At 40.5% G+C, this 26031-nt stretch overlaps 1 protein-coding gene across 3 annotated transcripts in view; it reads right to left on the reverse strand.

The window, feature by feature from the left end:
- Nucleotides 1-1814: 1814 nt before the first annotated feature.
- Nucleotides 1815-26031, reverse strand: part of EPB41L4A (erythrocyte membrane protein band 4.1 like 4A) — a 134062-nt gene continuing 109845 nt past the window's right edge. For 2 of the 3 annotated variants that reach the window (XM_055698947.1, XM_055698945.1), the window contains 8 exons: nt 25941-25988; nt 21284-21361; nt 13858-13977; nt 8484-8531; nt 7784-7852; nt 6785-6895; nt 6345-6426; nt 1815-4817 (listed from right to left, as the gene is read on the reverse strand). In XM_055698947.1, the coding sequence (XP_055554922.1) occupies nt 4689-4817; nt 6345-6426; nt 6785-6895; nt 7784-7852; nt 8484-8531; nt 13858-13977; nt 21284-21361; nt 25941-25988 (685 nt within the window). In that variant the 3' untranslated portion in view covers nt 1815-4688. The remainder of the gene's footprint in view (nt 4818-6344; nt 6427-6784; nt 6896-7783; nt 7853-8483; nt 8532-13857; nt 13978-21283; nt 21362-25940; nt 25989-26031) is intronic. The other variant, XM_055698946.1, reaches the window with a different exon arrangement.

The following is a 26031-nucleotide window of genomic DNA, read 5'->3' on the forward strand; positions in this document are numbered from 1 at the left end:
ACCGTGGAGAGGGGAGCGGGGGGGTATTGTGTTATTACGGCGTTTGTCTTCCAGAGCAACTGCTATGCATACCGAAGCCCTGCTTCCTGGCTGGACTTTGCCTCCTGATGGGAAGTAGTGAATAAATCTTTTGTTTTCTTTTGCTTCTGCATGTGGTCTTTGATTTGCTTTATTAAACTGTCTTTGACTTGACCCACGAGGGTTTTTTTCCATCTGATTTTCTCTACTCCGCCGTCCTGCTGAGGAGAGAAGTGATAGAGCAGCTTGGTGGGCACTTGCTGTCCAGCCAAGGTCAACCCACCACAACTCTTAGCAAGGAGACAAATAAGAGGAGAGAAATTAAAACAGGTACATTAAGAAGAGAGCATCTGCCACACTGGCTCTGCATCCGTGTGTTTGGTTTGACAGCTTATGTAGTCTGCTGTGGCTTTCTGGTGATTTTTAGGTAAGAAAGGAAGCTAGTGTGGATATGCACTGGAAGTGTAAACCTTAGGCTGACAACTTTCTGCTACCAGGAAAAATACTTAATCTGGAAAAGCTGTATCCTCAAGTGGGTTTTAATTGATACCACACCTGTTTTTGCCAGATGGTGTTGTCAAATGAATCTGTGTTTCTGAAGGCTTTGCTCCTTTGTGTAATGTAAATAAGACACACAGGCAACCATGGCATGCCCTAAAACTTCAAGTTTTACTTTACTTTTAAATAACCTGGACACAAGTATTGACACAGCCATCTATCAAACTCAATTTAAAATAAAGCACACAGTTGCTTCATGAATACTTAATGTACATAGAACATATGCATCACATTAATATGTTTATGTATGTTGTTTTCAAACATATTTCTAGGAAGCTTTGATTTAAACAGGCCTTCCCAAAAGAAAATGTGCTATCAATTCAGTTCAATATTCACCTGTATAAAGATGATTGATTTGGCAACTTAAATGGTAGTGATTCCGCACACACACACACCCCCCCCCAACCAGCATCTTTAATAAAATCAGCTCAACAAGAATACAAGTTGCAAGGTTAGGGATATTGGTAAGAAGCTCAATGTAGAACACAAGTCAAGGCTAGCTCCTAATGAAAGAAACCAGCTAACAAGCAAGGGCACCAATATGGGATATACATAAATGCTTTTGTGGTGTGGTTAGCAAGCCCTCTTTATTGTATAAAATACGTGTTTTGCAAAGAGGTATCTCTATGTTGCAGGTGTTGCTAATTAGTAAGTGAGACAGTTTCACAACTTACCTATCTTTAGCACTTGCAGAAGTCTCTGAAGAGGTAAATGCAGAGGCACGAAGTTAAAATTCTTGGCGTGAGATCAATTCAGCAGACTACAAGCAGAATTAGGATGACAGTGTCTCAAATATCAGTCCTTTGTCCATGTAAGGACAGGCCTGTATGGCATCCAACCCCAGGGTAAACTTTGCCTGACATGGTTATACATCAGCTGTCTTCTGCCTGACTCATCAGGGGGCACAGGCATTTCGGACTGACACCCAGACTCCAGGTCTGATAAACCAAACTGCCTCTAGGCGGTGAAAGCCCCGGGAGAGCCAGGGAAGGGCAGCAACTGTGGAAAGGGCAAGGTATAGCTCAGAGCTGTAAGACGCCAGCCACTTACAGATGTTGTAGGGCTGGTTTAGGGCTACAGAGCACAGCTGTGACACGGTGCGTGCTTTCAGTGATTGATGACTTGTAGGTATCTCTCACACAAAAATAACAAGATCACAAGAAAAGGCGCCTTTCCTCAAATGACTGAGGAAAAGAAGCTTGAAGGGAAAGGAGGCTCACACACATGGAAGAAGTTTCTTTTTCTGTACTATTAGCTGACAGTGATGTCCTTGTCCAAGTTTCGCCTTGTTCTGGCACTGATACTTAACATGTAATAGAGGTTTTAAGCTTCGTCTTGCAGACACAAAACTGTATGTTAGTGCCCCAGACCAAGCATTAGACTTGCTAAAACCTACATAGTTTCATTGGAGAGAAGACCACCAGCTCAAATTCAGGATTCTTTCTGTAAATTTCTCATTTAAATGCAGAAAAGTTGGCTTGGTTATGAAACAATTCTCCTGTGACTTGAGAATCAAAACCTATCTCTGTTAGACTAGAGAGAAGCCTATGTTTTGGTGCTGTGGGATAAGTAAAACCACACACTTGGCTGATGGTATCCAGCAATAATACACAAAAGCCCACAGGCAGGTGACAACACACAGGAAAACGTGAGGTTGGATATAAACCTTACATGTAATTTTCTTCTTAATTAGTGTTTGAGGATTGGCAAGATTTTGTCACTATGTACTGATAATTCTCAAATAGTAACAACACAAATCCTCCTAAAATAGTAGGTATGTTCTACTTGCCTGGGCCTAAGTAAGGAATGAAGAATAATGGTCGTGATTTAGAAAGCAACAAACTACAAGCAGGTTCAAAATGCTCCAGCTTGAAGCACCTTCTTGAAGAAATAAAGAGTGGTTTTCATTGCAGATACTGAAACCAGTTCTTGTGTGGTTTGTTGTATTTCAGTAGTCTTCCAAAAGACTGTGATGCTCTAGATTAATCTGTATCACCACAATCTTTGCTACAGTGATGGGACATTTTTTTGTGTTTGTTTGATTTGTGGGGGTTTTGCACTTTTTTTTTTTTTTTTTAAACTGGTGCTTTTGAGAATACTATATAAGATTATAAATATATCTTAAAGGATCATTTTACATTGAAGCAATGACAATGAAATCGTTTAACAGACTTACAAAGCAGATTGAGCAAATACTGTAAGCCAAGCCCAAGAATGTCCTAGAATGAAATCCATAGTAAATTCAGAACCTCCATGAAAACAGAATTTTTACTGCAGAAGGGTTCTAAGTGCTTTCCTTCCCTTAGATTTGTTCACTGAGACTCAAGAAGCAGAACTGTCCAAAATAAGTGATCAAAGAAAAATATTTATAAATTAATCTGCCTTCCCTCACATGATGGAGCATCTCCCATAGCAATCTACTGTGATAGGAATATACAAACTGTATGGCTACCACCCTGACCAGCAGCATCCACCTGACCACCTCGCATCATGAAACAATAAAGAATCAAAAAAATGAAGGGGAAAATAAAACACATCATACGAGGCTTCACTTCTCTGTTTTTTTTTAGTTAATACGTGTATTAGTAAACTCATGTGAAGTAAACTTGTGAAGTGGAACTCAGATGCCTTACGCTTACTCCAGTTCTCAAAGAGTATTGCTTTTCTGACAGGGCTACAGTCCCCTGGTATGGTGTTGCTAGGGGTAGAAGACACAGGATCACTGCAAATCACTGGAGGCAGTCGGGGCAGAGTTTAAGAAGAAGAGATGTAAGAAGGTACGAGCTACCACAGCCATTTTCAATGCTGTTGGACAAATTCAATATTTAGTTTGGGGATTACACTTAGCAAAAGTAACTTTCACGACACGAAGATTTTGCTAAGCTTCTCAATTAAGTTAACAACACCAGAAGACTCATCCATGGGCTGACTGTGGAGAAAAGGGAGGCAGAGGAATAACTTTCAGCTATTTGTACACAGTGATAGGACAGGAGAAGAGCTAGGCATCACTTCAGATACATACTAGAAGATAACCCACTCAATGTGCAGCATCATTAACACTTACTATTCCTACCATGACAATAGAAAAAAAAAATTGCAATTAACATACCTGAAATACTGCCTTCGTAATTTTATCATAGTAGAAATGGCTCAGAGAAAAGTATCAGAAATTACTAGCATTGATTATTTCATATGAAAAGAGATTAAGGCAGATTTTGCTAATCTAGTTTAATTAAAAAAAAAAAAAAGTCTATTTGCTAGCTGTCTTAAATCCTACTCCACAAGTTTCATTTAACCTGTACTTAAGTGCCTTGATAAGCAGTCTCAATACGGTGGGTCAGTACATATTATCCATTGTTTTTCCAGTGTGGTTTACTATAAGGTGATAGATGTATTTCTGTGGTATGGAATATTCAATTAAACAGTCCCTCTACATAAAAGAGTATTAAAAAATGAGAACACTTAAAACTGCCAAGGGAAAGTAAGTCTGTATCACCTCTGGAACTCTCTGCTACAGGGTGTTACCGAGTGTATTATTTTTGAGCTAAAACAGGCTGAGTCAACTTTTGTATTGACAACTGTTGTTGTGCTAGGCTAAAATAAACCTTGTAAGAGCTATCAGTCCTCATGTCTCAGGACACAAGTTGATCCCCATATAAAATTGTGAAGATAATTCTCCCCATATCACACTGTATTGCACAATTGACCAAAAATATGACTATTTTGCTTCTCTTGAAGCATCTGGTCCTGATCATGTCAGTTAACAGTCATTTTTTGGAAAAAGGCGATTCAGTTACAGAGCAGACCATAAAGCCTGTTTTGTTGCAGCACTTCTTTTTGTTCATTTTTTGGAAATGTAACTGATGATCATTCAGTTTTACTAAGACTTTTCTTTTTGGTTGTCTAATCAGGCAGCTTCTCCTTGATCAGTCACACCACTAGAACAGTGTTGGTGATAAAAGCACTGCTCGGCCTTCCCAGCAAGCAGCCTGCGCTTCTGAGTGTCCTGAAGAAATTGCTACCACGTCAACGTCAGTTCCTTCCCTTGCACACACACATTAATTTTCAGTTTCCAAAGAATAAAATCCATTCACCATCTTCAGTTGCGGCAGTCAAGTCTCCACCTTGAAGTGGGAGACCTGCACAGTTTTTACGATCTTAGTGGTGGGTTTTCCACCAACGTTGTTAGTAGACAGTTGAGATGTTTCTTCTATTAGGCTGTCTTTAGATCCATTCTGTCTCTGAAGGGAACAAATTAAAATATGTTGAAAAGGTATAGCAGAATTTAAATACTGCAATTTGATAACTGCTGCTATGACAGCCTTAGGCTAAGGATATAATACACACCAGGAATATTAACATCTCTACATTTATTTGATCAAACACGACTTTTTCCCCCTCTTGCCTCCTCTCTCCCCAGCTAGCTGCTGCCCCCCTGCACTATTTGGATGCATATTCCCTATTCAGGAAATGTCATGACTAATTATTTGATATTTAGCAGAGCACTGCAGGCAAGCTCTCACAGGGAATTAATGGCCACTGTTGTGAGGGGGTCTGGGGCAGTGGGGAAAGACAGGTGTTTGTGGACACTGAATATCATACCATTAATTCCTTCCAGGACATAAATTTAAGCCACATTGTATTGGACAGGAATGGAAATAAGACAATATTAATTTTGAACAGGACTCAGTAACATAAGTTACCCATTTCTACAGAGCACATAAATGTGCTTAGCCTTAAGTATACCAACTTCCCTTGACTGCTGGAGCAAGTCCTTACAGAAAAACGTTGGACAGCTCATCTTTGACATCATATGCAGGAAAACAAGTAACCTGGAGCCTAATTCCTATCTAAGAACAAGCAGTGTGTTAACTAGCCTTAAAGTGAAAAATACCTGTTTATCATTTTAAAATTGTTCAAGCTTAAGTTATTCTAACTGCTTATGAGATGAAATGTGACATGTTTTGCTGGTTATATTCTGTGCAGTTTCCACACTACATACAGTATTAGCATGTGGGTTTGGTATATCCACATGCCAGATCATTGGACATGATGACTGGTGTGGTAAGTTACATATTATGGAATTCTCCCATGTTTTGGTTTTCCTTTTGTGTGCTTGTACAGAAGACCTGCAAGTGCTTTTTGAATATCATTTACTTCTCACGTTTTCAGCTCAGTAAAACTAGCAAAGCTGAGAGATATGGTATGATAATGTATGATGAAAGCCATTGATGACATTTAAAAAGGCAAGTTCCATCCTTTTTAGATTTCAACAATGTAAAAAACCATTCAGCATTTGGGGAAAAAAAGAAAAAAAGCAGTGCTTTAAGGCTGAGCCACAAACCTCTAAGAAGAGGCAAATAAATGATAGTAGGCTGTGATTACAACTGCATCCCAAGCACACTTCTAATTTCAAGAAATTTTGAAAGTTGATTCTCCTCCTTTGGAGAACACGGTACTGTCTTAAGGAAGCATCAAACAAACTGGGAAAGGGTCCTCCAGCAGCAGAGGCAGGTGTTTGCAGGGGCATATGCTACAGAACTACATATATTTGGAAATATAAACAAAGTGTAAATATAAGCAAAATGTAAAACTTCAAGTTATGCTGCTGCTGAAAAAATCTCAGCCAGCTTTAATTTTCACTGAGAAACAAAGATCTAACTTAAATAAAGCACTAGACACACACCCCCCCCCCAACACACACACACACCTTCTCCCTCCAAAAAAAACAAGAAAAGGAAAATTGCAAAGGATGCACAACTACTAACCTGTTGGGTCAACTGGATGCTAGGACCTTTCGCATCTGAAGATCGTGTAACAGGCAGTGGAGGCACCAGATCAGTTTTCAAACTGGAATTACAATATTAAAAAAGGATATTGCTATAATGAAGTATAACTGTGCAGAGGAAGAATAATAAAATTGACCCAGAGAGCTACATAATCTGAAAGGCAAAATCTGAAAGGCTTATCACCTGACGTTAGATATTTTAAAGCTATCATACTGATCCTCTGTGGTTAGTGGGCACCTTCAGGGCACAGGTCATCCCATCCCTTCTCAAGGGGCTCTGAAGAGCTACTATTTAAAGGGTTGCCTGAATCGTACGCCAGCAACCAACCGCATTTCTGCTACTTGTAATCTAACCATGATCTTTGAACAACTTTTGGACCACACTAAACCAGTCCATTGCTAATAACCACATTAACATACTTCACTTCAGACAGGACAGATCTTTCACCGTCGGAGCACTGGGACCGCCGATACTGACGGTAGCTTCGAGGAGAATGTGAATGCCTAATGCGGATCGGGTCACCTTGAGTCCTAAGAGAGACACAGAATTCACAACAGTAGGTTAGTAAACCCATTCTTTGGCACAAAACCATAAATTCAGCTGCAGACTGAGAGATCCCCCCATTTCTTATTGAAGTGTAATGGACAGCTTCTTGCATTGGCTCAATTTAAAAGGCTGATGCTTTTCTTATGAGTCTGTACTTGGAATTCAATGCTTCAAAAGTGCAAAGGTCACAAACTGGTATGTCCATATTTGAGAATGAAATTTAATACAGAATGCATTAATATATACAGCTTTGACATCAGCCTTTTTTGTTTAGTGGTGTTGTGGAAGCTCATTATAATGCAAACCAGGATGCCATGCCTGCCACATGCAGCTGCTTGCACTAGCATCCCAAATGGGCAATTATCACAGTGAAATAGATGTTGGTTCTTAAGGAAACAGCTGTGTCCTGGCAGACCATGGCAGGTTTCCATGACAAGCAAGGAAAGGGTCTGAACTGGTCAATAGTGCCTTAGATGACTGGAGTAAAAAATTTAAACAGAAGAAGTTCAGGAAATAAATGGATTTGCTTGTTTGCATGCAGTTTTCTCTGATTCTGTAGTGCGTAACATAAAACGGATCTATGGATGGCACAGGGAGACATACAGAACATACAGACGTCCAGCAGGTTCATGAGTATGTGGGACAGACAGGGAAAGATGGAGATTATTTTTCTCATATTTTGGAAAAATAAATAAATTAGGTTTTAAAAATATTAAGTATCCTCACCCAACCCATCCTACAGCATCTGGAGTAGACAAAAGCTTAGAGATCATGTGTAAACCCACTCCTATTTCAGTATGACAAAGTTCACAGTAAAATAAAAAAAAGGTGGGTTTTTATATTCACAAAGAAAAATCCTGACATAAACTCACTCTATTTTAGTGTATGGAATTTCTTTCAATTGTTCCTCAGACAAGCCAGATGGATCCACAAGCTCCTTCCTAGAAAGGATTAGCAAAGTAAAAAAATGTAACAGTAGCTACCAACTGCAAAACCACTCTTATTTTTATTATATTAGGCTGAAAAGATTTACTGAAACAAGCTGTTGGCAGCCCTGAAGCTATCTTAACATCAAAATAGGAAACCTGTTAAGAAATGTGTCTAACTTCACGTTGATTGCTTCAACTGCGTGTCACATCCTGTTCCACCTTCCTCTCACCTCCCTGCAAATCTGATCTTGTTGCTTCACAATATCCATGAACATTGTGTATACTGAACATCAAATATGCTTTGGAATAGCTAACTATCTTCCTAATTCATAGTTCTACAGCATATAGGGCCTCATCCTAGAACTGTCAGTATTACAAGCAAGGTCATTTTGGAAGCCACAGAGGAATACATCTCTAAAATGCTGTGTTCTTTAATAATTCAGCTACATATAGTGGTCATCTGTATTCAGTGCATTCAGTGATCTGCAGTACCTTCTACACATAGCAGGTCATTAACACCCACATAATGTACTGTGGCCCATCACTAAATCACAATATAATGCCTTATAACCACAGTGCAGGAGATGTGAATAATCAGAAGCAAAGCAAGCAGTCACTCAGATCCTACAAGGACTGTACTTACTGAATATGTTTCCACAGTTCTTCTTTAGCTTGTACGTCTGGGCTCCTCCTATAAACACCAACAAAGACAACAAAGGTGGAACTATGAAAACCATTGTCTGATGTGTTGCTGTTCAAATAACTTAACAGCACAGACCCTGTACAGAAATCATAGTAAATGTAATCCACCAGTTACTTCAATTTTAAGGTTTGTTATCTCAGAAAATGCATTAAACTTCATCCTTTTGTTCCAACTGAAAAGTCATTTCTTGTCTTTTGACTTGAGTATGCATAAAACATAAACAGCAGAAACTTGCAAGCCAAAAGCCAAAACAGTGTTCAGCTGCTGCCAGCCCTTACCCAGCTGAGAACAATGTGGTTTGGGATAACACTTTGTAAAAGACCCTCGGAAATGTCCTGTGACACACAGAGAAAGCCCTTTGTGGGCAGGAGGAGGGACAGGCCATGCCAGACGGAGACACCAGTAATCCCTGGCCATTCCCAGTGAGCACCAATAAAGAGGACCTGTTGCTCAGGTCACCTCTTGCTTACTTCCTTTACTTTTGTGACGTCCAGGACAAAAAGCCAACAATGAACAAACCAAACCAGCAACACACATACTCTCACACACACGTATTTTAGCAAGTATTTCATTCACAGAGAAAGTACTTAGCTAAAATCGTGAGTTCCCTGTTGCAGACATAGAGATGTAGTAAAGTAAACATGAATGGCATGCCTCACATTTTCTGCTGATTATAAGAAGACATTGTCTTCAAACTGGATCCCATTTATTTTTATTTTTCTTACTCTGTTTTATTGCAGGATTAGTGCAAAGCCACGTCTGTTGTTGAAGTTGTACCTAGAATTCACCAAAACCCATGCAAAATAATAGATTAAGCATTTTACACAGTGGCAGGGACTACATTTGCATGGAGAGATCAGATAACTTTTTTCTTTGGGATTATACAAAGTCAGTGTGGACAGCCAGACTGATATTCCACACCATCTGAGATGTGAGGGCTGCAACTTTTAGACAGAACTAGCATGCATATAATGCTCCCACTGAAGGCACAGTTTCTCAAAGATTTATGTCTTACATCATCAGATCATACAGCTTGCTTTTTTTCCATTAAACAGAAGGGTCTATCACATTCGAAGATGCTTTTGGAGTGATATAATCCAAATCTAAATGAAGATCAAGGAGGACAGCAGAGTTCTGTATCTACTAAATTGGCTCTCCTTTGACCAGTGACACAGCTATGTCAGAAATAAATCCAAATTGCTCTCTAGCACCAACAGTTTCACTGTTTTCTTATTTCACCACTACTGTGGTTGGCTCATTTCCAGACTTCAGCCTAGGAATAATGTTCAGAGACATCTACGTTGCAGTAAATGTTTTACAGTTCGTGTAAAGGCAAATTATGTAGGGATGGTAATGTTTTAGGTTTGGGGATTTTTATTTTTTTTTTTTTTTTTAAGATTTTACAGGTGCAGAAGTATTGGGAGGTATTAGTTTGCTGCTTCATAAATACCAGAGAGAGATAGAAAGGTGAGAAACAGCCTTACATCTGTGATTCCCTATTGGGACTAATATGAACTAATTCATAACCTTCTTAGGCTCCAGGGTGGCAACAGCTTTCCAGGCAGCATGACAAAGCCACCCCAAATGATTCCCATCCTTGACAGACCACTCTGCTGCCGGTTCCATTTGCTCAGGTCTTCATGATGGCAATAGTTATGACCACGAGTAGCTTGCAGTCCAATTTTTCTCAGCATTCATAGCTTTTTGTGGCTTTGTGTCTTACCATTATAATGCATTTAGTTTTCTCTCGATTTTCACTTCTCCTATCTCTCCTTCACCCTTCTTGCATTTACTTCTCCTTCTCTCCTTCTTACATCTGTTCATGCTGGTTTTAACTCGCTGATGCAGTAGCTTGGTGTACAGTGGCATTTAACAGCCCTTTTTACCCCTCAGTTTGAGTTGGTTTCTCCTTCCTTGCAACCCCCTACTCGCAAAATAGCAGCTACAAACCCTGCATTCACCCTGCGGCTGGGAAGGCAGGCATCCTCCTCTGAGGCTGAATAATCAGGCAGTGGGGAATGAGAAAGCTCCCTGAAAAAACAGGGAGGCTTTGTAATGCTTACAAGCCCTAGTTTGCCTGAGGAAGCAAACACTCAAGGTCGCTCCCAAAGGAAATACAACGGTTCAGGACATAGCCTGAAGTCTGGAATATCACCAAGCACCATGAGAAGCCTCACCTGCAATAAGAAATATTAATTTGTGGGGCAGTGGAGAAAGATAGTAGTTAAGTAAGAAGTCATCTTTGTTTCTCTGTTTTTCTAGGAACTGTGCCTCCTGCTTTCTGCAGCCAACTCCAGGTGTTAATTCTGTGAGCTCTGCCATTCTCCCCTCCTTCCACCCCTGCAACTACACTAAAATGAAAGCCACTGCTGTAAAATACCCATTTAGCAATATGGCATCCCACAATAAAAAAATTAAAAAAAAAATAAGGAAAGGGCTAAACACAGTGATTCCTCAGAACAAACTGCTTTTATGAATTCCCATCCCAACCTCATTTATTTTCCGTCTGTTTAAGTGTTACCATACTGGGATAACCTCACAGCATTTATTCCAGTTAACTCCCCTCATAAGAAATATCTAAAAATACGATACAGATAAAGTATCTTAATAAATGTATTTTCCTTCCAAAGGCCTGTTCCTGCTTCCTTTGAAGGCAAAATGAAGAAAAGCTTACAAAAAGAAAGGTCTGGTTAAGGTGAAATGTAGGTATTGCATATACTGCATGGGAAATTCATGTTTGTATATGTTCTTAACAGCCCACAATACAGCAATCCTTCCATTAAATCTTTAAAGGCAGATCACAATCACTCTTTCAATTTGTTTTCATCTTTTTACTCGGAATTGTTTTAGAATTCACAGTTTTTGACATATGTATACTCAGATTGTCCTATTGAAGTATCCGAATCAATAGCTTCTGGGACAATTTGTACACTAATCAGATTCTCTAATGCACAAGAAACGTAATGGGAATTCCCAGTAAGTGATGAGTCTCTAGGGTTTTTTTTGTTTATTTTTATTTCATTTTCACAAGCTTGAATGACTCCACACATTAATAAGGTCTACGTCATTTTTTGTGTCTGCATCTGTACCCTTATTAATATTTCATTTTGAGTCACAAATGGTAAATTTAAATAGCCATGGAATTTTAATAGCCATTCTTCTTAATTAAAAAAAGCCCTTTGGCTACACAGATGTTTTACATGAACTCTTGAAAATAAACCCTGTAGAACTAGAATTGGGAGTGCTCCCTATTTGCTGATTCCTTTAGGAGAAAGAAAGGTCAAATTCTTGTCAAATATCTTTATTCCTGAGACCAAGGAGACACACCTCACCACCAAATGATTAATATTACTCATTATCAAACAAATGAAATGTTTGATAATGTTTGCCAGGCACAGTAACAAATATTTCAGCCATTACTTCACGTTTCCAAAATGAACCTCTAGTTAAGCTGACTGTGATAAGGAACTTAAGGTGAAAGATGTATCTGTACTACTAAAATAAGGTGTTTGTATCAATTGCTAAGTGTGCAAATTTAAATGACCATATGAATGGATTTAAAAGCAAAACCAGCCATACCCTGCACCCTAGGGAATCACATTTCCCTTCACTCTGACCTGCATCCAGTCATGTAAGCAAACAGCTGAGCCAAATTTAGTTAAATGCTCTTATAACCTACTGCAGGTTAACAGTTAATTGCCTTTTTACTAAATTTATTCTAAGCACTTTGAAAGGAATTCCCATTTTACTTTTTTTAGTTCTTACTTGCATATGTTAATGTTCTCTGCCATACTTGGGAGGTTTGGGCTTATTTTGTTTTTTAGGTTTTGTTTTTTTTTTTAAATTGAAGAGTGAGACAAAAAGGAGGAATATATTCATCACTAATACAATAGGGAAAAGAAGTGAGAAGCCATCCAAAATCTTCAGGATTTCCTCATTTCTTTGCTTCCTCTAACACCCTTCTTTGTTTAGTAAGATGCTACACGTTTATGGTTTTTTGCTAATAAACTAAATATAAGTCAGAATGTCACTGTGCTGGAAAGTAAGACATTTTGTAAGTTAAGTTAGCCACAAGAGGGAGCCCATGCTGGCCAACCAATTACATTTACTTGTCCTATAGGAAAAAAAGAAAAGCTGGCTATAAATTTAATCCAACCATTATTAACTGAGTACATTTCCTAGTTTACAGCACTTTCTGTATATAATAAAAAATGTAAATCAAACTTAATCGGCTATATTTTGTGGATTCCATACAACTGAACTTTAATATCCCTGATTTTTATTAATATATCATTATACAATTACACCTAATAACATTTGACTTTTGCACAGCTGAAAGTGAACAAGTCTGTACAAAGCCAGTTAAAGTAGAAATTCCACCATTTGGAATTTTAATGGCAAATTCTATTTCTCATAAAAGAATGAAAAATATACACTATGAAACTGGAGACACAAAGGAGTCCTAGCAACATGGGCAACTGAAAACAGAACTCAAGTGGATTTTAATACTGGAAACTTCAGTGCAGATTATGGTATGATCAATATGAGTGAAATAATAATTTAAGGCACTGTACAGTTTCTCTTGGTACATCTTAACATGAAAGGTAAATTTAAGAAAAGGCATTAATGCGAAGTACCTATCTAAGTGTGTTACAGAGGTCACACCTTACACCATCAGCATCAGGGCTGGCAACTCATCCGTGTCAGCTGGGCAGTGAGGGTAGGTATACGGTTTCAAAGATGGCATCTCCTTCCTTCTCTCCCAGTGCCTCATAGCTGCTCTCCTGGCACTCTGCAACACTCCAGGCTCTGCCCTGCCTTGCCCTGCCCTGCCTTGCCCTGCCTGCTGGGCACGCAGATCCTGGTGCTGCTTTGGATGGTGGCTTGCATGGCAGATTAGGCTGGACACAAACTTAATACAAAACAGTGTGTCTATACCTCCAAAACATGTCATTAGAAGAAAAATAGGAATTACAAGAAACCAGCATTTTTGTTGGTTTGAGAAAACTAATTTTAGAAGCTGACAACTTCACCATGTCAAAACCAGCTGTCAGCAGGAGCAGCATCGCCTGGCAGCACAGCTCCATCAGGGAAGTCCTGCCATCAGGACACAATATATTACTGACTGCTGCTTGCCAATGGTAATTTTGCATGGAGACGTCAGCAGTGGGTCTCATCTGGAACAATACTGCAGAATTATGAGATTAAACAAGTGAGCATGCATTTCACAAAAATGTCTGGAGATACTCCTCCTGCTTTTTAACATGCTACAGCAGCCTTGATTTTCACATCAAGGAGGAGAAGGGTTACATACGATCGAGATCTGTGCCTGGATCGCCGGTAGTTTGGATCCACCTGGTTTTTCTCCTTTTGTCGCCGTAGCACAGCTTCCCACTGAGGAGCTGAGTCAACCATGTCATTCTCTTGACGTAATCTGCAAAAGAAGTACTAGGAGTTTAGTCTGTGGTCTCTGATGCAGAATGCACTGAGAAGCAATGGCGTATCTTTTTCCCCACAAAAATCCAGATCCTGCCAATGTAATACCTTATATTTTCATCCTGCTGAATTGTAATTGATGTTCCCAAAATACATTAAAATCTAAGAAGCTGTATCAAAGCAAACTCATGGATTTCTTATTTAGAAATAGCATAAGACAAAAATGAAATTACGCAGGCCTTTATGAACAGGCCCAGAACTTGAATTCATCTTCCCAGCCCAAGCCAAACATCTACAATTTTCTTCCTCTTCACATATTCCAGCCCACCTCACCCGCAGCAAGTATAAGCCCCACATCATGATACAAGGCTCTGCTACTACAACTTTTCTAAATACTTTGTTGCAGGGATGCAGGGAAAATCCCCCAGGGATGCCCTTGGTGAGTTCCCGCTCAGAGGAAGCTATTCCTTCACCCTGGCCTGCCACAAAGCCCAGAATGCATGCAGGTCTGCCTGTCGGCCCCAGGTACATAGCGTCCTGCCACTGCACCCCTTCTGTGCCATCCCCTGTGGCTTTGGCCTCTGTCTCTGATTGTGAGCTTCTCAATGACATGATATGCCTTTAATTTCTCCTTTTTTTTTTGGTTTGCTTTTTTTAAAATCCATGAATCCATTATGGGAATGTAGTACAGATGAAACCAAATGTCAAAATCCTATAAATTCAGCATGTTTCTTAGCGGGCTGAAGTACCTATGCAACGACCCAACCAGCCAGACCAAGCAGAATGCCAGCATTTGGCCAAAGCTCTACAGATGCTTCGTAGTTTCGAGGTTGCTGAAATGGGTGGTGTGATGAAGTGCTAAGGTGGAACAAATTAGTATGTTTGGTCACAGCACTGAATTTAAAATTCAGCAGGGATTTAGAAACAACCCTGGAAAATATCACTCCAGGAGTGGGCTCTCTGATAGGATAGTATGGCTGGCATACTGAAGAAACCAGAGTAGTTTAACAGAAAACAACAGAAAACTGACAAGTAAAACAAGCCAGCAGAGATAAAGGGATTACACCGGAGACATGACTGATAGGAGATGCAAAGCATGCTGCTGTTGTGGCTTTTCACTATAGATGTGCCTTCCTCCTTGAGTTTTGAATTGTATCAGGCTAAACTGGCTATGCAGGATGCTGCTTTTCCTCTAATCAGATCTTCTCTCACATGCATAATGGATTTTGAGCTGGATCCTCAACTAGTGTAAAGCGCTACAACTCTACCAAATGGTACCAAGCATCCAGAGAAAACCGCAAACATCAGGTTTTGATTTCTAAGCAAGTCTTTTTCAACCTGTAATCTGGTGACAGGGATTAACATAAACTTCTACCTAAAGATTCAGCAGAAGAACTCGCACAGCAACAAGTAATGAATTGTGATTTTCGTCCCCAGTAATCCAATTTGTGGAGACTGCAATAATTTCACATGGTATAAACACAGTCAAATGCCTCCCACATATGGCAATCACTTGCACAAAAATAAGACAGGCAGCGGCCAGACCAGCACTGCTGCCATGGGTGGTGGATCTGCCAGCTTGCCAGTACAGTACCTTGCCCCATCTCTCCCACACAACTCCTAACAGGCCAAGTAGACAGCTGTGCACTGAAGAAGGCATTTGAATGCTTGCCATAAAACATCTAAGAGACACTCATTCTTCTCAGGAAACCCACACAATGTAGCAAGAGCACGAGGTCCATACCATGGCACAGAGCACATGAGATCCTGCACCTCTGTGCCTGAAGCCCCACTTCCACACTGACCACAAATGACCTCTCATTAAGGGACTAAACACATCATTTCTGCTCTGGTCTATTCCACTAATCTAGTAGATTAGCATCTGCCACTGCATGGCAAGCACAGTCCTTTGCAATGCTTTTATCTATCCCAAGTAATTCCTACCCTGCCTCCTTGCTTCTACTTGTTGTAACATTGTTCACCACTGTTATTTATCTCTTTAATTTCAGCACAATACCAAAACCCTAAATACATAAAGTAGCACGGGAGCTGTTAAAATAAGCAGTGTCAGCACACTGAAATAAGAAGGAATAAAGCATTCATTTCGCAGCTGCAAAGAAAGGTACTCCGCTCACATTTAGCAACATAAAGGATGACCCAGGTAACACAATCTCTACACAAAATACATTATTTAGATGCAATGACCAAATCATAACAATTTTGGGGCAGAACCTTTAGCTTTTCGGCCACAGAGATGACCACAAAAGCCAAACACCCACCTCACCCCAAAAAGAGTGGAAAGAAATTTAACTCATAACCTAAACTTCTATTTAAAGATAGTTCTAACAAAAAAGTGTTGCCCTTGTACTCAGTCCATTACAACTTCCCTTTCACTCTTTTTACTTTTTGCTCCCACAAAGGAACAAGTTCATTTATGCCTTATAGGAAAAAAATCCTTGTTAATGACAGGTGAAATAAATCCAGTTGAGATTAACAGCTATCACAGTGACAAATTAAAGATTGTTTGCAGGAAGACTTGATGGTAAAATGGAAAGTCCTAAGACTATCCTCACTCATCTGTTGACTTAGAGACTTTTTCCCCCATTTCAGGTGATGCCATAGCACGCTACATTTATGCAATGATAACCTCTCTTAAGACAGGCAACTTTGAAGACTTGATTCTTGAAACCTCACTTAAAATATCTGAGCAATAAGCTATCATTTAGGTACAATGTACAACAGTGAGGGGTTCACTGGGGATGTGAAGTCCAAAGGCAGGCTCAGTGGCAGTGACTGTGAGATGGTGGAATTCAGAACCTGAGAGGAGAGAGCTCAAAAAACAAGACCACAACCCTAGACTGCAAGAGAGCAGGCTCTGGCTTTTTCGAAGATCTCCTTGGAAAAGTCCAGTGGGATAAGGCCGTTGGAGACAAAAGAAGCCTAAGGAAGTGGGTTGGTATTCAAGGGTCACTTTGACCAAGCTCAAAAGAAGTCCATCCCAGTAAGTAGGAAGTCAGGCAAAAATGCCAGAAGGCCTGCATGAATGAACAAGGAGCTCCTGGCAAAACTCAAACACAAAATGGAAACATGCAGCAGGTGGAAACAGGGACAGGTAATGTGGGAGGACACAGGCATCACCTAGCATGCAGGAATTAGGTTAAGAAAGCCAAATGTCAAATGGAATTGTATCTGGCCAGGAATGTCAAAGGCAACAAGAAGGGCTTCTGTAAGCAGACAGGTGACAAAAGGAAGGATAAGGCCCACTGCTGAATGAGGCAGGTGACCTGGTGACACAGGACATGGAAAAGGCTGAGGCACTGGATGTCTTCTTCACCTCAGCCTTTACTAGCAAAACCTGCCTTCAGGAATCCCAGGCCCCAGGTCCACGGAGAAAGGCTGGAGCAAGGAAGACATACCCTCGGTGGAAGACGATCAGGTCAGAGAAGACCTGAGCAAACTGGGCATACTTAAGTCCATGGGCTCATGGGTGCAGAGGTAGCTAGTTTCCGTCATTGCAAGGCCTCTCTCAATGATCTCTGAATGATCATGGTGACTGGCAGAAGTGCCCAAAGAATAGAGGAAAGCAAATGTCACTCGTGTCTTCAAGAAGAGGCACCCAAGGAACTACAGGTTGGTCAGCCTCACCTCCACCTCCAGAAAGGTGATGGAGATATGCAAAAGCTAATCCTGGAAACCATTTCCAAGCACATTACTGACAAGAAAGTAACAAGGAATAGTCAGCATGGACTTGGGAAGGGGAAGTCATGCTTCACTAGCTTGAGAAACTTCTACAGCAGAATGACTGGCTTGGTAGATGAGGGGAAATCAGTGGATATTGTCTACCTGGACTTCAGGAAGGCTTTTGATGTTGTCTCATCACAAGCTGTTGAAGTATGGGCTGGATGAGCAGACAGTGAAGTGCACTGAAAACTGGCTGAACAGCCAGGCCCAGAGGATAATGATCAACGGCACAAAATCTGGTTGGAGGCTAGTAACAAGCGGTGCACCCCAGGGGTCAATATTGGGTCCATTCCTGCCTAACATCTTCATTAATGATTTGGATTATGGGGCAGGACATACTCGCAAGTTTTCAGATGAAACCAAATTGGGAGGAGAGGCTGATAAACCAGACAGCTGTGCTGCCATCCAGAGGGACCTGGACAGGCTGGAGAAATGAGCCAACAGGAACCTCGTGCAGTTCAGTAAGGAGAGGTGTGAAGTCCTGCACCTGGGAGAAACAACACCAGGCACCAATACATGCTGGGAGCTGCCCAACTGGAAAGTAGATTTGCAGAAAAGGACCTGAGATCCCAGTGGACACCAAGTTGAACATAAGCCATGAACCTGCCCTTGTAGCAAAGAAGCTGAATGGTATCCTGGGATGCATTAGGAGTATCGAGAAGTGTGATCCTTCCCCTTTACTCAGCACTGGTGAGGCTACATCTGGAGAGTGTACAGTTATGGGCTCCCCAGTATAAGACATACTGGAAAAAGCCCAGCAAAGGGCCACCAAGATAATGACGGGACTGGAGCATCTCTCCTATAAGGAAAGGCTAAGAGGGCTGAGACTGTTCAGCCTGGAGAAGAGAAGGCTCAGGGCATCTCAGCAATGTATGTACATACCTGAAAAGACAGTGCAAAGAGGACGCAGCCAGGCTCTTTTCAGCGATGCCCAGTGCCAGGGCCAGAGGCAGTGGGCACACACTGAAACACTGGAGGTTCCTCTTGAACGTCAGGAAACACTTGTGCACTGTGAGGGTGACCGAACACTAGCACAGGTTGCCCAGGCAGGTGGTGAAGTCTCCATACTTGGAGATATGCAAAAGCCATCTGGGAATGGTCCTGGGCACCCAGCTCTAGGTGGCCCTGCTTGCACAGGGAGTTGGACCAGATGACCTCCAGAGGACCCTGCCAACCACAACCATTCAGTCATTCTGTGATTCTAATCAAATGGATCTTCTAAGTGTAGTCAAGTAGAAGACAATGCTCTAGTATACATTGTCTGCTCATTTACTATACTTTTATCCACACAATAAACGTTGACCACAGCATTAAAAAAAGCAACTACATTTCTTCTGTGATTGAAATATGCTCATCACAGTTTCTTCCTTGATTTCATATGAACATCTGCTTAGGATAAAATACTCATGTGATGGAGTGAAACCTCTACAACTGATTAAGATCAAGTAGAGTTTCTCCCTAACCTTTTTCCAGCATTGTTTCAAAAGTTTTCACCTGCATTTCTGTTTTTCTCTGATAATTTGTTTTCATCTGATAAATAGTTTAGAGTGATGTCTTCTCATGTGAACAATATATTCTACTCTTCTAAGATCAGAAGCAGATCCTTTTGGGTAATATAAGAATTCAGTCATTTTATTCCAATAAAACAGTATAACCTTTTGTCTGCTTGTGGGGCCTGATTACCGTACTGGGAAACAAATCAGTATTAATCTATGCAATAGGTAAAACTTTAGTAACAGCAGTTGCAAGCCTCATTATATTCTCCCATTTAACCCTGTTAGGCCTGGCTCACCTCTGCTAACAGTAAAACTATTCAGTGCCTGTGCCCTTTCAGCTTATCATATTCCTGATGTGGCTGCTAACAAAATGCAGAAATTCATTATGACTGGTGGTTTCCCTGCACCTGATGACAAGGAACAGGTCTCAGACATCCAGCTCATTTAGTGCTTGTTTACTTCAACATGTAAGGACTTTTAATCTGGTCTGATTTCAAGTGACCACCTAATAGTAAGAGATGCTGCAAATGCTATAACTTTCTGATGTATCTTACATTTCAGAAAATGTGAAAAACATAAAAACAATGCACAGAAACTGATTTTAGTTCTTTTTAATTTTAAGCACTTTTCCATGACACAGGGAAGGATTGGTAAAGGCCCTTTTATTCTTCAGAAAATTATAAGCAGAACTTAATCCTTACAATTCAATCTTTATATTGCAAGAAGCTCTTAAAAACATTCTTGTGGTCAGTTTCTAATTTCCTTCACTTGCTTGTGGATCTCCCTGAACAAGAAATCTCACAGGAGAAAAAACCTGGCAAGAGTGTTCTAAGAGAAAGGGATACAAAATACCATTTACCTACTGATCACTGAAACTATACTCAGCGTTTCATTTAAACTTCAGAGCTCACCTGGAAAACAAATCTTCCCCGCACACTAGGTTACTGTTAGCCGAGCATCACACAAGACTGTACTGCAACGTAAGTGAACTCCAAAGAAATCTGATGGCTCAGATTTGCTTTATACCAGCCTATTTGAATGTCACAATGATTTTTTAGCATCTTTGTAACCGCTGCAAGACATGCTTAAAATATTATTATACTGCATACTTCTGCAGCACTATCTAGCATATAATTATTTCTAAGAGCTTCCAAATATCTGAAAATCATTTATCATAGTACTGCATGTGAGACAACAAGAAACCATGGCAGCTTGTACAGACAGCTTCTTAGAAAACTTGCCTTAAACAATTCCTCTTTTGTCCAGTGATGTTTTTCACATGCTCTGTTTATACAAGATGAAGAAATTCTATGTGATTTTTAAAAATATATTTTCATAAATAACTTTCAAATGCTGTTATCTCAAATGCAATATAAAAATCACAGTTTTAAAGGAAAGTTTTTACTACGATAAATCAGTTGTTATGCTAACTTTTTCATATCAGCAACAAGAAAAACAGAATATAAAACCTAAAACTTACTAGCATAATGTGGTATTAACTACTGTTGTCCTATTAAAAGCTGATGCTGTACACATTTTGGGTTTAGCCCCACACTCTTTTACATTTTGGAAAATAAAAACATTTATGCAGTGACATTCATGCATTTAAAAACAACAGTGAGTTTCAGATCCATTAACATATTTTTACTATACTCCTTAAAATCTTATTTTCTGCTAAAATTCTGCACTTGAAATTTTTGAGGTACTGAAGTATATACTGTGACTATCTTGTTATCATCATTATCCACTTTATTATCACATTATCCATATTTATTTATTTTAATATTTTAAGTCTTTTGTAGATATGCCCCGTATTTGAGTTTGCAGTTCATTAATGAGTTCTTTCCAAGCAACAGGAGGGTATGCATTCATTGCATGCACCTATGATGTGTGTATATATTTTGGCAATGATATCTTTTCACATTCATAAAAGGATCTTAAGCTGCCTCGGGAAGACGGTAAACATATAAAATTTGTTAGATTTCCTCTTATTAGCTCTAGCTCAGAAAAGTCCATCTCCATTTGTTTGTGTTTCATGCCTTTATACCTAAAATACATAAAGATCACCTGTTTCTCTTCTTCCGATGCTCTCTGTTGGAATTTTCTGATTCACTGCCACTGCTGGTGTTACAGCGAGACCGTGATCTGGAAAGGAGAAAAGCAACATCTCAAGATTAATTTATCTAACATCAAAGGTACTGAAGTTCTAAACAAGGAATGAACAGTACTGCAAAGACATTACTAGGAAAATCAGAATTAAAAGACTCTAGAGGGCTTGTCTACTACACCTGAAAGTCATATTATCTTTTTCTCATTAATTGATTGGGAATAACTGCTTTGAAAGTGGTGCACCCAGCGTGCAGTGTCAGGCGAGTGCTATTTTCCTTCTGAATCTTTGCACTGCATTTTTGTTTGTTTTATTTTATTTTATCTCGCAGCATTCTTTGTGTATACACCACCGTGAAATGTTTCTCTGAGCTGTGAAATACTTTATCTTTAAACTGCATGCTCTTTTCTCATTGTATATTGTGAGACATGCAACAGAAACAACACAGTAATTCCAGTTTTGCAGGCAAAACAAAATGCTCATCAGATCCGTCCTTTTTCTGTTCACCTCAACTTCCATCTGACTTCCAGTAAGTTCATATCATTTTTCAAGTGTCAGGCAGTATGGAAGAAACACCACTAACACGATGATTATGCTGATCTTTATAAACACAGAAAGAGCAAAGTGCACACATCGGCAGGTGTGTGTATCAGCACAGCTCTGGGATGACCCGATGCAAAGCTACAAAGGTAGTGTGTCATGCGGGGAAAAAGAAATAAAGCGGTTACTTCTGTGTTACCTCTGACTGCAAAGCATGATGAAGTGACATTTATGGCTTTGATTATTTATTACTGGAAAAGACTGATGGAACAGGCTGATGCGGAACTTCAAGAAGAAAATGCCTACCTACAGGCAAATTCCTCTCTGTCAAAGGAAGTGCTTGGCCACTACTGTCTGAGACCCTTAAATCCTTGATTGCCATTGATCATTTTGGAGCAGACAGATCAGGGCTTTGGTCCTAGAAGCCAGGACTCTATTACTGTACTGCTGAGCTAGGTCCTAAAAAATGGCACTCTCATAAAAACCCGGTTTGGACCATTCTTTAGGGCAGGGGTCCTCAAACTACAGCCCGTGGGCTGGATACGCCCCCCCAGGGTCCTCAATCCGGCCCCCGGTATTTACAGACCCCCTGCCCCCCCCGCCGGGGGTTGGGGGGGGAAACCAAGCAGCCGCAGATGGCTGCCTGCCACTGCATCCGCGCCGGCCCCTGGTTAAACAGTGTGAGGACCCCTGGTTTAGGGTGATGATGGTCTCTGACTGCCTCCAAAGACAGACCTGTTTCTCTGTAACTCTGTCAGCCCAGCTCATTAATGGGGAAAGTTGACCAATACCAGCATGGTGGGGGTTGGTCTCTTCTCCCAAGTAACAAGCAATAGGACAAGAGGAAGCAGCCTCAAGTGGTGCCAGGGGAGGTTTAGATTGGGTATTAGGAAAAATCTCTTCACTGAAAGGGTTGTCAAGCATTGGAACAGGCCGCCCAGGGAAGTGGCTGTGTCACCATCCCTAGAGGTATTTAAAAGATGCATAGATGTGGTGCTTAGGGTCATGGTTTGGTCGTGGACTTCACAGTACTATGTTAACAGCTAGATTCCATGATCTTAAAGGTCTTTTCCAAACCTAAACGATCCCATGATTCTATGATTCTATGAGCTGGCTTAGAAGGATTTAGGATATCAGGAATTAGAATTGGTGATGGCTTTGCTGCAATGGAAAACAGAAATTTTCTTCTGAGGTCTCTGGGCATGACATAGGAGACATCAGGTGATAACTCCTGATGCTGCTGGCAGGGACACGTACCTCCTTTTGCCTCCTGGCTTTTCTTTTGCTCTTTGGTAAGCCACTTTTGTAAGACAACAGATTTGTTAAACCACACCTCAAACAAGCCAAGGAGTAAAGGCAGTTCATTAGGCATAGGTAACAGGTAAAGGGAAGCATTTCATTACAAGGTTGGAGGCTACTGACAAGCACATGCTCACTGCATGTTCTAACAGTTCAGGAAGAAGAGCCCAAAGATGAGAGAAGATGTGAGAGATTTCATAGGTAACAGTGTATAGCTGAGCATGGACCCATCCTGAGTGTCCTGTCTGGTCAGGGACACATCACTCACTCTACCCCCGTCTCTGAAACCAGGACACTGTTATAGATGTCCCTCTAACACAGTTGAGTGTCTCATGAATTTGCTCCTAATACCAGTTAATTATGGTTGGTTTTATCAAACTGCTGTGTCACTACATGCCTCAGTCTATGGAGTGTGGTCTCCTGCCTCTCCTAAACTAGGCAATCATTAACTCAAATAGCTCCTACTCAAACAGAATCATTTTAGAATAATAGGACAGCTAATGCCTAGGAAAATCAGTTCAACCCAGCTTGTCTAAAGGGAATAGGCTTGGAAAAATGAAATTTCCCCACAGGAGAAGCAGAAACCTCTCCCCATTCCCAGATTTAATGGCTCATGATTTAAAGCCAGAGAGGCTCAGTATAGCCAGTCTCCCGGGAAAAAATACACATTTCTGTGGGAAGCTGAAAGTAAGGATAAGAAAGATGTGTGCTGCTACAGAAATATGTAACCCTGCAGGAAGAAGGGAGATTAAAAGATGGTGTCCAAAATACTGTCTCGAGCACGTTGAGAGAGTTCAGAGCCATAAATGCCCTATAACTGTAGCAGCCCTTACATGCCCAAAAGCATACCTTCCCGCTGCTACATCTTACCAGCTCTTTAATAAATATTCCACTAATCTTGAATCTCAACATTACTATGTCATCCAAGCAACATTGTTCTTCAACACTTCCAGGTTATCGGAGCGACGCTGTTCTACATTTCTCAGCACTTAAGTATTGTCTTACTCTGATTTAAGCAATTTACCCATAAGGTACCTATGCCTTGGTACCATAAGGTACTTATGGTACCAAGGCAGCAAAAACCACACCGTGGCAGAAGTGCAAGATAAAACTTCCTATTTGCTAAAATGTAAGATAAGCCTTTCTCTAGCTTTTCAGGAATGGAAATCTGATCCACCTTTTGGATACGGCACATCAAATTACCTTGTGTTCCCTGTCAGGAAAGCACTTGTGGGGAGACAGAAGGGTTGCTGAGCTCTCAGCTGAGTGGCAGCTGCTCATGCTGGCTGTCAGAATACTATCTTCAACTGAATATTAAATATCAGCTTTTACTGAACTGAATAAAATACCAAAAATGGAAACAACAGTCATTTCCTAAGTCAGATGCAAGAATATATGAGATCATGTAATCTCTGACAATTACAAAGTGCCTTTCATCCTTTTTTCTCATGTTTTCTTGGTCATGCAATGTATTTGGTATTTTGCAGGTGGTATATCTATATGGTCTGACACAAGGAGCAAGAAAGAAGGCATAGTCAGTTTGGCAAGACAGAGAACAAATACAATACAGGAGGGGGCTTGAAGGGTGGGGTGACACAAACAGTTGACAGAAAAGGCTCATATTTTGGTGCAGTCCTTTTCAGATTAAAGTGAGAGTAGCCAAATTGTGAGGAAGTGGAAAAGGTCTATTCCAATTTACAATAACAAACCTGTACATTTGTAATGTAATACAGCAGGCACAGCCTTTGGGAAGGGGGTCCCCTCTGAGTACTGGGATTTTCCACCTGAGATGCCTAACTAAATCTAAATCCTCTCAGTTTTATGTGCTGGACATCTACTACAGGACTATCACTGGCAGCTTGTAACGGTAATATCCTTCAAAAAAATAATCTGTTATCTTATAATAAGTGCAATATATGTGAGCACTTTCCCTGACTTCCTGTGATTGTCCCCGAGACGTTTGTGTCTCTGCCAGAGCTCCTTTCCTGTGCTGCAGCAGTGAATCAGATCCTGGGTGTGCCACCTCTCCCTTGCAAGCCTCAAGAGACTCTGCAGCTGAGATGCACTGCAATGTCTCCTTTTTCCAGCAGTCAGGGCAGGAGCACAGGAGTGAGGACAGGCACAGCAGAGAGTCATGGTAGGCAGACATGGCACTAGAGAACTCCAGATGTAAAAATCTCTCAAAAGCTGGAGTTGCTAAAGGGCACATCTGAATTCACACCAGCATTTTATTTGGAAATATGACAAATAGTCAAGACTGCACAGGAAAGAAAGAAGCAGCTTAAGAGAAAAAATAAGCAAAAAATGTGCAAGACAGTAAGAAGACCATAAGAAGTTGCATATGCCTTGCACCTACTTTTTGCAGGGCAATTCATCTCAAATGACAGCAGACTTGCTTTTAAAAACAGATTAATTAAAAGTGGGAGGCTTGAGAACTCAAAACAAAATCTGCAGATGCAAAATCCAAAAGCTAAAACTTCTGGAATTGACTTTCAAATTGCAGACAAGCCTTTAGTAAACTTCCACAAACTGCTTCCAGCATGGTGTAGGAACAATGTGCAAGGCAGCTTGTAGGAATCTATACTGTGATGAGGGCATGCTACAGAGTGTTTCAGCAAAACTAAGACAGGAAAGAGAAAATTAAATGGGCAGAACACAACAAGCCTTTTAAACATTTAAGAAGATGGGGGAGAAAGAAGGAAGGGAGGGGATGCAGGAACTAAAATATGATCAGTACTTTCACTATCAATTCATGGCTGCTATAGATTATATATTTACCTTCTCCTTTGCTTTAAATCTGAATCTTCGCCACTGTTTTGATTTTTCCTGTGACATTAAGGAAGTTTTAATGAAATACTTTGAGGTCACT

This window comes from Falco cherrug, chromosome Z (assembly GCF_023634085.1).
Source record: "Falco cherrug isolate bFalChe1 chromosome Z, bFalChe1.pri, whole genome shotgun sequence".
In the NCBI taxonomy this organism is placed as follows: domain Eukaryota; kingdom Metazoa; phylum Chordata; class Aves; order Falconiformes; family Falconidae; genus Falco; species Falco cherrug.